Here is a 16,375-nt window from a genome sequence, read left to right on the forward strand (position 1 = left end):
CGGATTTAATACAAAATTAGATATAAAATTTATATACGGATTTATAAATAGAATTGTAAATGAATTTATAAACAGATTAAAATTATATTTGATATGTAATCTAAGACAGATTAATGATGATTTCAAAACAAAATTAGAAACGAAAATTATATTTAAAATTAATTTCAATCCATTTTTGAAATTAGAGATAAAATATTTCTATCTCAAAATTAGACACGGGGCTTTCAGTAACGGTTTTTTGAGACGAAATATTCTGTCTCAAAACATTGTTTAGAGATGGAAAAATGATTTTCAGAGATAGAATTTTTTGTCTCTGAAACTCTGTTTTCTTGTAGTGTTGTCAATGGATCGATGAGAATTCTAAAGTCCAACAACTACTAATAAATTTTATTGATTTGGTGCAAGACGATCTTCTTCCTGGTCGACCACCTGACATTACTCTAAACTCGAGGACGAGTTTCTTTCAATCTGGGGCGACTGATGCAGGAGCATCCAAAGATTTTTATTATTAATTTTGATAATTTTTATTTTTAGTAATTTTTAGAGTTTTTGGTATTTAGAGTAGTTTTGAAAAGTTCTATTTCTTTTAGGATTTTTTAAACCTGTTTAGGATTTTTAGGAATTGAGTCGGTTAAGAAATTTTTCTTTTTATTAGGAATCTTTCTTGAGTTTGAGTCTATATAAACATGTTATGAGTTGATGTTTGGGAGAAGAAGTTTTGGTTGAATAAAAGTTTCGGCAATGCCGTTTATTTCCCTATCTCTTGTTATTCTTCCGAGTTAACAGGTTTTAGAAGATTGTTTCCGGCGTTCGTAGTCAAATCCATGGATTCAATATTGCCCCCGCGATAATCGCTATCCCGCCCGAAATCTCCGATCCACTCACCCCTCATGTCTGAGATACTCCAGAACTTGTATGCTAATTGAATCTTCTCTCTATCTGCAATGCTTTTTGATATTCTTCAAAAAATGGAGATGTGGTCTGTTAGGACCCATGCGAGTTAGAGTGAGGGTGAATAATAATGCTTTGTCTCGATATTGTGCTCATCTATATATTGTTAGTATGCAGTGGAAATAAAATACAATAAACCAATGTAAACACATGCACAACAAAACGATTTTTACTTGGTTCACCACCTCTCAAGACGCCTAGTCCTAGTGATCTACCACCACTATCCTTCTCTTTCTCAGATATCTTCAGGAGGCAGAGATACTTTTACAATACCTATTGTTAGAAAGCAACACAAAAATAAAATACAAAACAAATATACAAACACAAATGAAAGTTACAACTTTATAAGTGAACTTTGCTTTGATGCGTTGTTTATCGCTTTAGATTGTCTCTTGATGGTAGAAAATATAGCATCACTTCACCTTTAACCTCTTAAGAACCAACTTCAAAAATCTCCTCGAACCCCTTCTTTTATAGCCTTTAGGTCGGAATTGATTTTCACATATTAGTCTACTGATCTTATCCATTTGTCGATTGATCCACTGTAGATTCGAACGTTACACTGACTTGTCAACTTAACAACTTCATCCATCTCGGCATCAGTCTAGTGATATCTATTATCAGTCGATTGATGTTATCAATTAAATCAATAGTCGGATGGATGTACTTCTATTCGGTTCTTGATCGACATCAATCGACTGATAACATCATTCAAATTGAATAATCGGATGGATATGCTTCTATTCATTTCTGATCAACATCAGTCTACTAATACCCATAATCAGTCGATCGATGATATCAGTCAAGTTTTTCAATCATTTCTTAAAGCTTCTATATACTGTAAACTACTATCAATCAGTTGATATAATCCATCAATTGATTAACTGTAGCAATTTACTGTTCATGATTACCATTCATCATTACTATAATAGTATTGTAACAATCGTATTTTTAGAGTTTTATGATCATTAGTTGATAGATATACTCCATCAATTGATTACTACTCCTATTTCAGTCTTATTAAAGTTGAATTCTCATCTTGTTTGGTATCCAGTTAACCTCAACATGTTGGTGTAGTTGAAGCGGTTCATAGATTGCTAGATGAGAGGAGTGAATAACAACCTGCAAAAAGAATCTTAATTTCTCTTGCTAACGTTTTAAGAAGGGCGCACTAATTAAAATGACAAATATAACATAAAAAATAATATGAGACATAAATTACTTGGTTACAATCCTAGGGTTGTTAGTCCAAGAACTATAAAAGCTCCTCATTAGAAATGATTTGGAGGTAGAGAGACTTCATACAACAGTTGAGCGTAAAACACTAAAAATAGACTTGAATAAAAATGTAAATCGAGTGTGTATCTTCTTTTTCAAGCTTTAATCTATTTATAAGTTTTTCTTCAATTTGACCGTTGTGCTGATGTCGTATCTTTGAGCGCCTGGACTTGTCGAAACTCCATCCACTTAGCAACGGTCCATGTAATGGCTCTGGGCCTTCCGGGTGCCTAGAAGTAATCCGGGTGTTTAGAACCTACCGACATGGACATTGCCCTGATCCATTCAATAACAGCTCATGCTGACTTGGAATATGCATCCAAGCGCTCAGAATGAATCTAGGCCCCTAGAGTCTAGGCGCCTAGAATAGCTCCAGCGCTTTCGGTTGACCATTTTTCTCTTCCGTTTAGCCTTGGTCGTCTTACGCAGTCTTCCTTCCAGCTTCTCATCCCTCGGATGCATCGAGCCCTTTCGGCTCGTTGCCGTGCATCCTTCTCTCTCTGTCAGAGTACTCTTTCATAGTTCCTCATACCTTGGATGATTGAGTCCGCCGACTCCTTTCCGTGGCATCCTTCTCGCTTACTTACGTCTTCTGCCAATGTTTGTCAACTGGAATGCGTATGCTATTCTAAGTTTCTGTACACTTAAACACATATATCAAATATAATAATGACCTAATTTAAAACTTATTTGACTATACATTAAAACTCTATTAAGTACTAACAATCTCCTCATTTTTTATGTTAGTCAAACTAAGTTTAAAATTAGTATAAATTACTAATAATAAAATAAAGAAAGCAAGCAATAAAAAATAGAAGGCAAGCATAATACAATAAGAATAATCTCACTCCCGTTGCATTTATGTCTAATTTCCTATTTTCTCCCCTTTAAAAAAAATTGATATTAATTATCCATATTATAAAAAATTATAAAATTTTTATCATATATAGAGAACAATATTTTCAATCATAGAAAATTGATTTTCAATGAAAATGCATTTTAATTAATTTTTTAATTTAAAAACATGATTTTTTTTATAATTATTAAATAATATTAAAACATTCAAAAAAATTTGAAGTTTTATGTGCTACTAGAGAACAAGTCATACATCCACAAAAAAAGAATTTTTATAAAAATTTCATACATAATATATCGAGAAATTATTTCTGCATATAAGTCAGCCACATAAATAATCTTTTTCTTTTGTTGACTATCCTATAAAATTTTCTAACTGGTTAAAATAGATTTTGAAACCCAAAATAAATTTAAACTTACTTGATTTATCAAATATTTTTCTGGGATAAACAATTTTGGTTCTTTTCTAATTTGACCCCCTAAAATTTTTATAAGTGTATTTTGGTCCTTTATATCCTAATCCTTATCGAAATTTTATTCTTTGGTTCTTTAACATTATATTCAGATTATGTGAACCAATGAAAATTTTTTCTAATTCTAATTTTTGTATTTCTATTTGTTTCCTTAATTTTACATTTTCATGTTTAAAATTTTCAAGTTCATCCTTAGAACATGTATTTTCTATTCTATTTCTAATTCATTTTTAATTTATTTTAATTCCATGCATTTATTTGATCTTGACAACATTTTAATATCATCATAAAGTTGATCTAAGAGTAGTTATCTTACCTCACTTACCGTGTCTGATTTGTCTGTCGAAGCTCCCCCTGCACTATTGTTCTCGTTGTTTGATGTTGAGCTTTCTAATTCTAATTTTTGTGTTTCTATTTGTTTCCTTAATTTTACATTTTCATCTTTAAAATTTTCAAGTTCATCCTTAGAACATGTATTTTCCATTCTATTTTCTAATTCATTTTTAATTTATTTTAATTCCATTCATTTATTTGATCTCAACAACATTTTAATATCATCATAAAGTTGATCTAAGGGTAGTTATCTTACCTCACTTATCGTGTCTGATTTGTCTGTCGAGGCTCCCCTTGCACTATTGTTCTCGTTGCTTGATGCTGAGCTTTCTGACTCTTCTTGATTCTTTGCCATTAGTGCAAGCCTTGCTATTTGTTCTGACTCCGAATCTTCTAAGGAGTGTTCTCAAGTTGCTTTTAGACTATTGTGTTTGGGCTTTGTCTTTTCTTTCCCCTTTTCTTTGGTCATCTTCTTGAGTTTAGAGCAGTTGTCCTTGATGTGACTTTCTTCGTCACAATTGAAACATCTTACTTTCTTTTTTCCTTTTTCAATAGTCTTGAGGTATGTTGCTTATCAAACTTATTATTTTTTAAAAAATCCAAGCATTTTTCTTATCAGATAGGCTTCTTCATCTCCATCCATTGAAGATTCTGAATCTAACTCGCGTTGTTTTGCTTTTAGTGCTAGGTTGTGATTTGTCTTCTCTGTTTCTTTTAAACATGCACATCTTGATTTGTATAATTCCATAGTAGTGAAAAAAATCTTCTAAAATGCTTACCTCGAGGTTCTTGGAAATACAGTATGAGTCTCCTATGGATACCCATTCTTGAGTTGTGGGAAGGCATTTAACACATACTATAACGCGGCCCAATTTGAAACAATTTCTTCGAGATTATGGAGATTTGTTAAGATCTCCTTGAGCCTACCATGTAGTTGTGCCACCCTTTCTCCATTTTCCAATTGAAGATTGCTAAGTTGATTCCTTAGTAGATCTCGTCTAGCTAGTTTTACCTCTGCGGCACCTTCATGGAGCTCTAGGAATGTTTTCTAGAGTTCTTTGGCAGAGTTGTAAGTGCCTATTCGGTTCAGTTCCTACATTGGTAAGACGTTTAGTAGGTGGAACTCTACTTTACCGTTGGTCATGAACTTGTCTTGTTGCTTTTTCGTCCATCTATGTTCTTCGAGTTCATCTCCGTCTTCATTCGTGGGTGCTTCAAAATCATACTTAATACATAACATAATTTCAAAATCGATTTTAAAGTATACCTCCATTTTCTTTCAATGTAAAACACTAAAAACAAACTTGAACGAAGATGTAAATCAAGTGTGTATCTTCAAACTGACCATTGTGCTAATTTCAAACTTCAGGGCCTTTCGGACACCTGGAAGTGATCCGAGCACCTAGAACCTGTTGACATAGGCATTGGCCTAATCCATTCGACAACAGCTCGCGCTAACCTGGAATGACGATCCGGGTGTTCGAAATAGATCTGGGCATTGGAGTTCGAGCACCTAGAATAGCTCCAGGTGCTTGGAACAACTCCAAGCACATGGAATGGTCAACCTTTACCTGTTAGGACTTTATCGTTGTTTGACATTTGGTCAATCTTTATCTGTTGGAACTTTCTTATTGCCTAACATCTAATTAATCTTAACATGTCAGGATTTTCTTATTATCTAGCATCTAATCAACCTTGAGCTACTAAGACTTCCATCATCACTAAGTGTCTAGTCATCCATGACCCATTTGGACTTCGCTTCTCATGTTAAATGTTCAATCCTCTATGACTCGACTTTCCTTCTCATGTCAACTCCCTATTGGACTTCCGATCGCAAGCGTTCAGTTACCCATGACCTACTTGGACTTTCCGTATCTTGTCAAGTATTTTAGTCAATCTTGACTTACTTGACTCTTCGCTTAACTAACTTAACATATTAATCAAACATCAAAACTCTAACTTGAGTCAACTCGAGCTTGGTCAACCTAGTCAATCTTGATCAGAAATTGATTGCACCAATATGATCGAATAGGTTAAGAGAGTCTTGCATATTTTATTGCAAACCCTTGATGTATCAGATAACCAATTAAACATCAAAACTCCAACTTGAGTCAACTCGAGCTTGGTCAACCTAGTCAACCTTAACCAGAGATTGATTGCACCAATATAGTCGAATAGGTTAAGAGAGTCTTGAATATTTTAGTATATTCATCTATAGTTCTAGAACCTTAGGGTGTGTTTGGTTCAAGTTATCTTATATCACCTTGGTTATGGGGCATAAAATATAACCTAATGTTGTTTGGTTCAGCTTATTTATTTGAAGGAAATAAAACATAACCAGTTTAATATTCACTATTTTATCTTTGATTCAAATAAATTAAATTAAATTAATAATATTAATATTAATAATATTAATAATGATAATAAATTGATAATATATAAAAATAAATATAATTTATTTATAATTTTTTTAAAATTTAAAATAAATTTATATATTTTAATAAAATAATTTATTAAAATAATTATTTTAATAAAATAATTTATTAAATTAATAAATATATTTCATTAATATTTTTTTAAATTTAAAATAAATTTATATATATTTTAAAAAATAATTTGTTAAAATAATTATTTTAATAAAATAATATGTTAAATTAATAAATATAATTCATTAATTTTATTTTAATAAAATAGTTTATTAAATTAATAAACATCATTTATTAATTTTATTTTTTTAAAATTTAATATAAATTTATATATATTTTAAAATATAATTCATTAAAATAATTATTTTAATAAAACAATTTATTAAATTAATAAATATAATTCATTAATTTTATTTTTTAAAATTTAAAATAAATTTATTTATATTTAAAAAATAATTCATTAAAAAATTACTTTATTAAAATAATTTGTTAACATAAAATAAATATAATTCATTAATTTTATTTTAATAAAATAATTTATTAAAATAATTATTTAATAAAATAATTTATTAAATTAATAAACATCATTTATTAATTTTATTTTTTAAAATTTAACATAAATCTATATATTTTTTTAATAATATAATTCATTAAAATAATTATTTTAATAAAATAATTTATTAAATTAATAAATATAATTAGTTAATTTTATTTTTTAAAATTTAAAATAAATTATCTTTTTTAATTTTATAAAATTTTAAATTAAAATTTATTAAATTAATTAACTCGGTTTCAATTATATTTGATAATACATTTCAATTAATTGAGTTTTAAAATCAAAGGGTAATCACGGAAAAAAATTTCATTAACCTCAGGAATCGTAGAAAACCTTAGGCTGACAAGGTAATCACATTCCCGGATTTTAACCCGTTTACTGATATGGCGGTAATATTGTATTACTTGGGAATCGATCATAACTTGAACTAAACAAGGTTATAGTTGATAACTTTGGACGGATAACCAAGGTTATCAATGATAACCCCAACCAAATGCCCCCTTAACGTAGATCTTGTAATTTTTGATACATAAGATGGATATAATTGTGAGGAAGGAATGCAGCTTGCATATATATGTTTTTGTAGCTTGACCCAAAAAGTAATTTTTGCCTTGCCCATCCTCGAACGTTGAAGTTTATTTTGTTGCCACCATGCAGTGACACACCCCCATGCACTAATTGCACCCTACGATCTTCTAAAATCTCTTTGAAATCCAATATATCATCCACATTAGTTATCCAATTTAGAAAATCCTTGGGTTGTAGGCTGCTATAAAATTCAAGGATATCAATATGAATCCTAACCTTTCACAGTCGATTGTCATCATGCCTATGGTCAATTGATAGTGTTGGTCTCCATCTAGGTCATCAAAGCCACCCTGTCCAAATTATCTTCCTCTGTCTCAAGGCTCTCCCCCACATATTGTGGATTCGGATCCTGATTCAAGACTTCCAAATTGCATCGTGAGCATGGAGAATTGTTCTTGCATTTGTTGGAGTCATTCCTCAAGTACCATAATTTGATCACGATCATAAACTTCCTCCAACGGTGTCACTCGTCGATCTCTTTTAGGTGGCATATTGCAGGAAGTGTGTAACTGATTTCTGTCTATTTTTTCTCTCAAACACGCATTATAAAAAACCTATCATTTGCAACAAAATTTGCAACTAAAATTTTAGAAAAATTCATTGCAAAATTTTTTACAATAATTTTGCAACAATTTTTTTCATTGCATATAAGTCATCACAAAATTCTGTGATAAAAAAATTCATTGCAAAATTTACAATAAATAATATTTTTATCACAAAATTCATTGCAAATTTAGCTATTAATTTTGCAATGAAAATAAATTTTGCCGTAAATTTTACACAAAACCAAAGAACCGTAAAAAAATCCTAGATTTTGCGATGAAAAAGATTTCATTGCAAATTTGCAGCGAAATGGATTTTCGTCATAGATTTATGATGAAAATCTTTTTCGTTACAAAATTTGGTAAGAAATTCTTTTGCAACCAATTTATTTTTGTTGAAAAGTATATCACAAACCATTAATATCAATTAGACCAAAACCATACAGAAGCATATTCTACGTTTCGCGTAGATAGATTTAGACTATTAATTTGCTCAAAATCAATTAAGAGTGAATGAGAAATTAATTGTTTAAGATTGGTCCGAATAACATTAATTATTAATTAATGTTATATATAAGGAAATACAGGGAGAATAGTCCCACATCAGAAATTTTCGATGTGTTTTCTTTCCTTATTAATGATGTTGTGTTAATGAAGTTAACATAAAAAGACCAGGTGCTCTCTTCTCAGGGGCGAGCAGGTGCTCGCACCTGTAAGCCCGCCACGCACGCAATGGGTGCAATGGCTGCAATGTGCGTTTTGTAGGCGCACTTTGCACTTCGCCTCGTCGCGAGAAGCTTAAATTTATGCTCCAGATGACATTGCAGTATTTGCGTGGCACTTGGGTGACGTGTCAGGCTCGTATCTGACATGGCAATGCCTATGTGGCATCCACATGGGCAAGAAGAGATGACTGGACTGTTGATTGGGCGAACGGATGGCAACCGTTGATCAAAGAGGTGTGATGGATCGCTTATGATGCGATCTGAAGCGTTGGATCACGAAGAGTCACGATCTGACCGCTTGGGATGAGACTTGATCTGAAGCGTCAGATTAAATGGATCATTAGATCCAAATCTGATGGCTGATGACAATAGGCGAGATCTGAGGGTCACAACCCTTCAGATCTGATGGATGAGATTAAAGTGGGCTATGTGAAGGGTTACAACCCTCCAGATTGGACGATCTAGATCGATCTAGCCCAAAGAACACATCCTCTCTTCCAAATGGCATTCAACCTCTTTATTTGGTATAAATAGATCCCTCCAGATGCTGAAAAAATCATCGAATTTCATCGATTTAACTCTTCCTTGTGCATTCATCCCATCTAGTGCATTCGAAGTCCAAAAAGCTACGAGAAAATTCGTCGGTCTCGGAATTTGGAGTGCTACTATTCTGAGACGTTCGTTATTGTATCTTGGGAACGAATTGTTGTTATCCGTTAGCACTGTAGCGGAGCAATATCGTTTTATGGAGATAGTGTTGAACACTAGCCTCGATGATCCGTATCAGTTTACGTACTCCCGGAGCTACCAGAGACAACAACTTCAAGTTGACTATGGTTTGCATTGTTGCTCGAAAGATATGCATACTGTTTTTAGGCGGGGTTCACTATGATTAATCATCTAGATTGAAGGGTGAAATGTGGTTATGTAAATTGGAGTCTCAAGCAGTGATTTGTTGTTTTGATGCATTCTATAGTGGTTTGATATTGATGCATTCATATGCAATATCTTTCACCTGTAGTATTAATTTTGTTCTTATATCAATATATTGATGCATTCTATAGTGGTTTGATATTGTCATCCTATTCCTTCACCCTGAATGGATCACAGTAACCTGATTGGACTACGTGCATGTGTTCTCACTTGATGGCATGTCAACAGGGGCCCTGACTTATCTGACTACTTTAGTCATGGTTATACTTAGACAAACATGCTTAAAAGAGTAACTCACATTTTCCATGAAACAATATCCTATTTCTTTAGGTATAAGCTTACTATGTTTTGTCTAAATGTTTTAGTGTTATGGTACTTAAACCAAGTAGTTATCATTAAAAAAAATGATATCAACTTTCATATAGAATTTTACCCAACTCTTCAATTAACTAAGTAGTAATTATGAATTCATCCAAAATACATATTTTTTCTGTTTACGTTCTACCATTCATGCCCATTGAACTAAAACTGTAAATGTGATTCTTGTTGCTTTTACCTCATACACATGGAGCATACCACTGTTGGATTAAGATTTTGTTTGGTTTTACTAGATTGACAGTTGGGTTATAATAACAGACAGGCACCTTACCTTTGTTATTTCACCTGGACTGTTATTTGGTTTAACTTATGCAGCATGACTACTATAAATTGGTGCATTTTGTATCCTGTTCACAATCATTAGTTTCTTCCATTTTGGCAAATATTGGAATTGACACATTTGCAAACTTGTAGCACTAGTCCCTCATCAGTTTCTTTTCCATTTTAACAAATGTGGAATCAAGTATGCTCGACCATACAACAATAGGTATCATAATTCATATTGCACATTAGACCATACAACAATAGGCATCATAATTCATATTGCACATTTTAACAAATGTGGAATCAAGTTTGCATTGTTGCTCGAAAGATATGCATACTATTTTTAGGCGGGATTCACTATGATTAATCATCTAGATTGAAGGGTGAAATGTGGTTGTGTAAATTGGAGTCTCAAGCAGTGATTTGTTGTTTCTTTTTAACTGTGAAATTGATAGTGATTCATTCCACAATGTAATTCTGTTTTGGTTTGTCTTTTAAATATGGTAATATCAAATTCACAATATAAGACTTTTTACTTATATTTTGGTCTCTAATAACTAAACAATTAGTTGTGGCATTTAATTATATTTGTATTATAAAATATATTAAATTAAAATATACATCATTTAAAACATAATTTTATAAGATATAAAATTAACAAACATCCATATAAAATTTACTAATATTTTTAAACTGATTTATTTTTATAATTAGGTTAATATGTCAATCCACGCATCACTTTTAAATTGTATTGTTGAATTATGTTTACAGCTTAAAATAAGTTATACTTAAAAAAATTTAGCTATTTAACATAAAAAATGATTGTTAAATAAAAACGTGCTAAAGTTGCTAGAAAGCTACAAGTGTTTGAATATATTTATTAAAAGTAGAAAATGCACGTATTAATTTATTAGAAGTCTTTCTATTTAAGTTTGTCTGGATAAATATTACCATATCCTTTCAGAATTAGAAGATTGAATTATGTTACTTCGCAGAATGCTTTGAGGATTTACCTTTCATAATTGACCGAAGAGAAAGATTAAGCTTGATTAAAAAAATAGAAAAAAAATATGAACCCGACGTGAATCGAACACGCAACCTTCTGATCTGGAGTCAGACGCGCTACCATTGCGCCACGGATCCAATTGATTATGGGAGAGAAAACATTTAAGTTAACATAAATAATTTTGATCAATTATCGTTAACTACTTTAATTTATTTAAAAAAAATTGTTTGAGAGTATAAATTTGAACTAAAAATATAAGATTTGATTCAGGATAATTAAGAATTAGAAGTGGACTAGACTTTGAGTATGAAAGGAGTGGATTTTAATAAATTTAATAAAAATTGTGTACTTCTTTAATTATACCATCAAAGAAGTACAATTGAGCATCTTAAATAGGGCTGAACTAGAGTCTAAGACCACCATTATATGGATCCATCATTCAATTTGATAAAAGAAGGGCGTTGGAGTCCATCTATTTATATGCACGCACCTCGTCTTAGTCTTCTAATACGAGACTTTTTAACAAAATGAAAGATCAAATGTGATTGTGGCTTCAATAAAAGTTATTCACTAGAATAAAATTAGATATTCTAATTTATATTTTATTTTGTAGAGAGCATGAATTTAAATTTCATTTGGTGTTGATGCAGAAGAATCCTACTACTCTTACGTGGCACATATAGTTAAAAATCAAGCTGATGGTATTTTATCATTTGAACTGACATTGTATCCTCATTAACACCATTTAAGAAAAGTGATCATAAAAATAAAATATATTAAAGATACTATCATGAAGATACTCATGGTATTTTATGGGAAACGTTCTTTTATAATTATTAATATAAATTAAGGAGATTAGTGCATAGTTTATTTTAAAAAAATATTAATTATTATAATAGGAAAAAATATTAATTATTAATAAAATAATTCATTAAAAATAATTATTTTAATAAAAAAATATTAAAATAATAAATATAATTTGTTAATTTTATTTTTAAAATTTAAAATAAATTTATATATTTTAATAAAATAATTTATTAAAATAATTATTTTAATAAAATAATTTATTAAAATAATTATTTTAATAAAATAATCCATTAAATTAATAAATATAATTCCTTAATTTTATATTTTTAAATTTAAAATAAATTTATAAATTTATTTTAATAAAAAATTTATTTTAATAAAATAATTCGTTAAATTAATAAATATAATATGATAATTTTATTTAAATAAACTAATTTATTAAAAAAATTATTTTAATAAAATAATTTATTAAATTAATAAATATAATTTGTTAATTTTATATTTTAAAATTTTTAAAAATATATATTTTTTAATAAAATAATTCATTAAAATAATTATTTTATAAAAATATTTATTAAATTAATAAATATAATTCATTAATTTTATTTTTTTTAATTTTAAAATAAATTATTTTTTAATTTATAAATATTTAAATTAAAATTTATTGAATTAATTAATTTGATTTTAATTAGATTTCGTAGTACATTTTAATTAATTCAATTTTAAAATCGGAGGGTAATCATGGAAAAAATTTCGTTAACCTCCGGAATCGTAGAAAACCTTAGGCTGCCAAGGTAATCACATAACCGGGTTATAACCCATTTGCTGATGTGGCGGTAATGTTATATTACTTGGGAATCGATTATAACTTGAACCAAACAAGGTTATCAACGATAACCTTGAACAGATAACCAAGGTAATCATAGATTACCCCCAACCAAACACTCCCTTAATAGTAGCTAATCCTTTTGAGATCATCCATCATTAAATGCAAGTAAAATAATCATAAATATTTAATTTACTTTCCTTTTTGATTTTCAAATTCAAACTTCTCTCACAAATATATTATTTTATATAATCAAGTTCGAATAAATCAATGTAACGGCCCCATGGTCTAACCAGTGGTTAGGACATTAACCCGAGTTCAAATCTTGGTGGGACCTAATTATGGATGAATATTTTCTATTTTTTTGTTTTAAAAAATATCAAACAATGAAGCTTAGTAATAATCCTAAGATATATAATTAATGTCTTCACATGGAAAAAATGGTCAGAACAAAAAGTTAACCCAAAATTTAGTTTTTAAAAAAATTTATCTAAAGACATTGATATTCATAAAGAAAATCCTAAAGACATTGATAACAATAAAAATAAAGAAGTGCATTGAAGAAATGAATTGAGCTCCTCGTACCCTATTGCCAACTCCTTCAAGGTGGACATGCTCTAATCATGTCGCCCTTTCATTCGACCAAGAATCCAGTCAAAGCATAATCCAACTAAGTGCAGCTCGAAACAACAAAATTAAGATTCAAGTTTATATGTACCGTTCCTCAAAAAAGAATCAAGTCAAAGCTTAATCCAACTAAGTACGGTTCGAAGCAAGCAAAATCCAGTCTAGTGGAGTAGACGAGGATGAAGGTGAATTGCAAAGACTATTGGAAAAGAAAATATCAATCTAGCTAAAAAAAGAAAACTCTTTGAACAATCTTGTTAATTTAAAAGGAATATTAAAATAAGGCATTTATAGTTAAATAACAATCTTGCAAATATCAATAAATATCAAATATAAGAAGAAGGGTGCACTAAGTGAAAGCCACCGCTGTCTTCATACATCAACTCTAACTTTCGAAATTCTTCACAACTCACAACACTATAATAACATCAACCTTTGTTGAGCCACAAACTTAATCCTCGATGAGCAAAGCTTGGCTTCAAGCACCTAACCGTTCAAGTTACACGAGCCTTTTCACCCGCATCACTAGCATAGTTGAGGGTTGATTTTGCCGGAAAATTGAGCTCGAGCATTAAGACAAATAGACATTGCCTTGTCTTTACCTGAACTCGTGAGGTCAATGTTCTCGAGCTTAAGCCCTTGGCATGGTAGCCCTTGGCTGCATTTTAATATCACTGCCTCCTTATATGCTGATGTTCCTCGAATGTTTTTGAAATTGATGTCTTTTAGTTGCACACGTGAAGATTTCTATAAAAATGTGCACAATGAAATTATTATTAGTGATATTAATGAAGCAAGTTAGCATGGTCTATATGTAACCCTCTATACAAACCGAGTGATCGCAACTGGGAAAGGGGCAATAAGTTTGGTCGACGACGATGGGATTTCCAACATTCTTCACAATGATATTTTCAAAGGTGACGTTTTGAACTGTAGTTTGAACAGGCGAGTTCTCCCAAGTCTTGATGCGCACTCCCATTACCGTGTCAATGATAGTAGTATCTCTCACAATAATATTCTTGACATCTTTCTCGAAATTGTACCTTCCTAAGCTCCCAATACTATTGCAAAAAGGAATTAATATGAGTGAAACATCAAAATGATACAACTATAACAATCAAAGACATATGCCAACGATTCTATAAACAAAAAAACATGAGTTAATGATTAAAGATTGATGACATTGTATGTGGTAGCTAACCTGATGCCATGGCCAGGACCACAAGCGATCCCACTAATTGTGACGAAAGAGTTGCCTTGCCCAATGGAGACACAGTCATCACCCGTGCCAATGTGAGAATTGGAAAGGGTCACTCCAGAATTACCCTCTAGGTGAATACCGTCGGTGTTAGGGCTATTGGCTGGGGCCTTGATTGTGATTCCGCTGCCTTTAAAATTATTGTTATTCAACAAAGCTACGTGGAAGAACTTGCTATTCACAGTTGTTATATCCTTGACAACAGTGTTGTTGGTGTATAAAAAGATGAGTGACTGCAAACACAAAAAGTATTAGATCTTATGAAAACATAGAGCTTAGCATCAGCGGAAATTCAGTAAAGGGATGAGTACCGATGGTAGTGGATTGCAATGCTTCTGTCTTGGGCAATTGTTGAATGGCCAAGACACTTCTCCTTGAGCATCAAAGGTCCCTCCGCCAGTTAAGGTCAAGTGGTCTAACCATCCGAACATCACCCAACCATGACCATTCGCATATTTATTCAAGTCCGTCGATGCTTTCAATGTTCCCTACATTCACAGACAAGCAATGCTCGGCACAATTAGCTTAAGCTACATAGTTAAAGTGCTTGTCATGACATGGAGCTTCACATGGTAATCATCCTATACTAACTAAATAGATTGTCTCATGCATGAATCATGAATGTAAAAGTAAATGAATTTTAAGAAGTGACAGTGAGCTTGCATGAATCTGGAATATCAGGTCATTGACATCTTTGCAAGGGCCATTGAATTCGATAGGGTTGAGGAAGTATGTTCCGGCAGGTACCAAAACCTTGGTTCGTCCAGATGAAGCACAGGCTTTTTTCCAAGCTGCCGTAAATGCCTAGATCAAGCATGAAAGTGTTAGGGGGGCTCCTGATATAGAGAATGCAAGCACATTCCTAGACCTTGATGTCATAATTTAAATGATAGAAGAAAAAGATAGAAAGAAAACTTGTAATGAAACTAAAACATACAGCAAATTCATTGTTATCATCATCATCAAGTCTTGTTTTCTTTTCTTTAGCAATTCAGATCATAGAAATTTGTATCCTGCTCAAAGCTAAAAGTCACATGGTGGGCAAAGATACTGAACCTGGCTATCATCAGTCACGCCATTGCCCTTGGCACCGAAATCCCTCACATTGTAAGTTCCGCTCGCCCTCACCCCTGCAATTCCATGGCACACGAAGTAGAGGCAGAGGCAAAGACAAACTAGCTTCATTTCCATTGCCACCATCACTGTGATTTCTTCTTTTCTTTTCTCTTTTATTTTTATTTTTATTTTTTTGAAATCTCTACGATTTCTTTATTGATTGAATCGAGAGTTGAAGTTATGATGAAATGGATCAAAAAGGAGAGATTTTATACCTGCTTGGGTACCTTGAATTGAGAGGCAAATCGGGGTGTTGCTTGATCATCGCAAATGCTTTCCTTGCCATGGTGACCACATGGCACTCCCCTCCGTTCTTTCTGTCGAAAAAGTCTTCATATAGACTACTTCAAATAAATCATAATAAAAACTTCAAATAAATAATAATCTCGATGGTAGGACTGAGTATTCGGTTAAAATCGAATCGAACTAAACC

General features: G+C 31.3%; 1 protein-coding gene and 1 non-coding gene across 2 annotated transcripts; both read right to left on the reverse strand.

Moving 5' to 3' along the window:
* Positions 1-11,373: 11,373 nt before the first annotated feature.
* TRNAW-CCA (transfer RNA tryptophan (anticodon CCA)) lies at positions 11,374-11,445 on the reverse strand. Its single transcript has one exon. It is a non-coding gene; the product is annotated as a tRNA-Trp (tRNA).
* A 2,648-nt stretch (positions 11,446-14,093) lies between these two features.
* On the reverse strand, positions 14,094-16,011 carry LOC141814550 (exopolygalacturonase-like). The gene is made up of 6 exons (XM_074702500.1): positions 15,883-16,011; positions 15,490-15,630; positions 15,138-15,314; positions 14,770-15,059; positions 14,401-14,629; positions 14,094-14,315 (listed from the first exon to the last, which is right to left on the reverse strand). Exons 1-6 carry the CDS (start codon positions 16,009-16,011, stop codon positions 14,094-14,096), a joined length of 1,188 nt encoding a protein of 395 aa, XP_074558601.1.
* Between the last annotated feature and the right edge of the window lie 364 nt (positions 16,012-16,375).

The sequence above is a fragment of the Curcuma longa genome, chromosome 21 (assembly GCF_044706935.1).
Source record: "Curcuma longa cultivar G26 ecotype Majalengka, Jawa Barat chromosome 21, ITB_CL_G26_1.1, whole genome shotgun sequence".
In the NCBI taxonomy this organism is placed as follows: Eukaryota; Viridiplantae; Streptophyta; class Magnoliopsida; order Zingiberales; family Zingiberaceae; genus Curcuma; species Curcuma longa.

Bases quoted from the DNA above. Each gene is read 5' to 3' on its own strand.
- LOC141814550 (XM_074702500.1), bottom strand. From the start codon at position 16,011: ATGAAGCTAGTTTGTCTTTGCCTCTGCCTCTACTTCGTGTGCCATGGA. The intron at 14,630-14,769 runs GTTAGCTACCAC...TTTTTGCAATAG, and splicing joins GGTCCTGGCCATGGCATCAG to TATTGGGAGCTTAGGAAGGT. The intron at 14,316-14,400 runs GTTTGTATAGAG...ACATTTTTATAG, and splicing joins TTCCCAGTTGCGATCACTCG to AAATCTTCACGTGTGCAACT.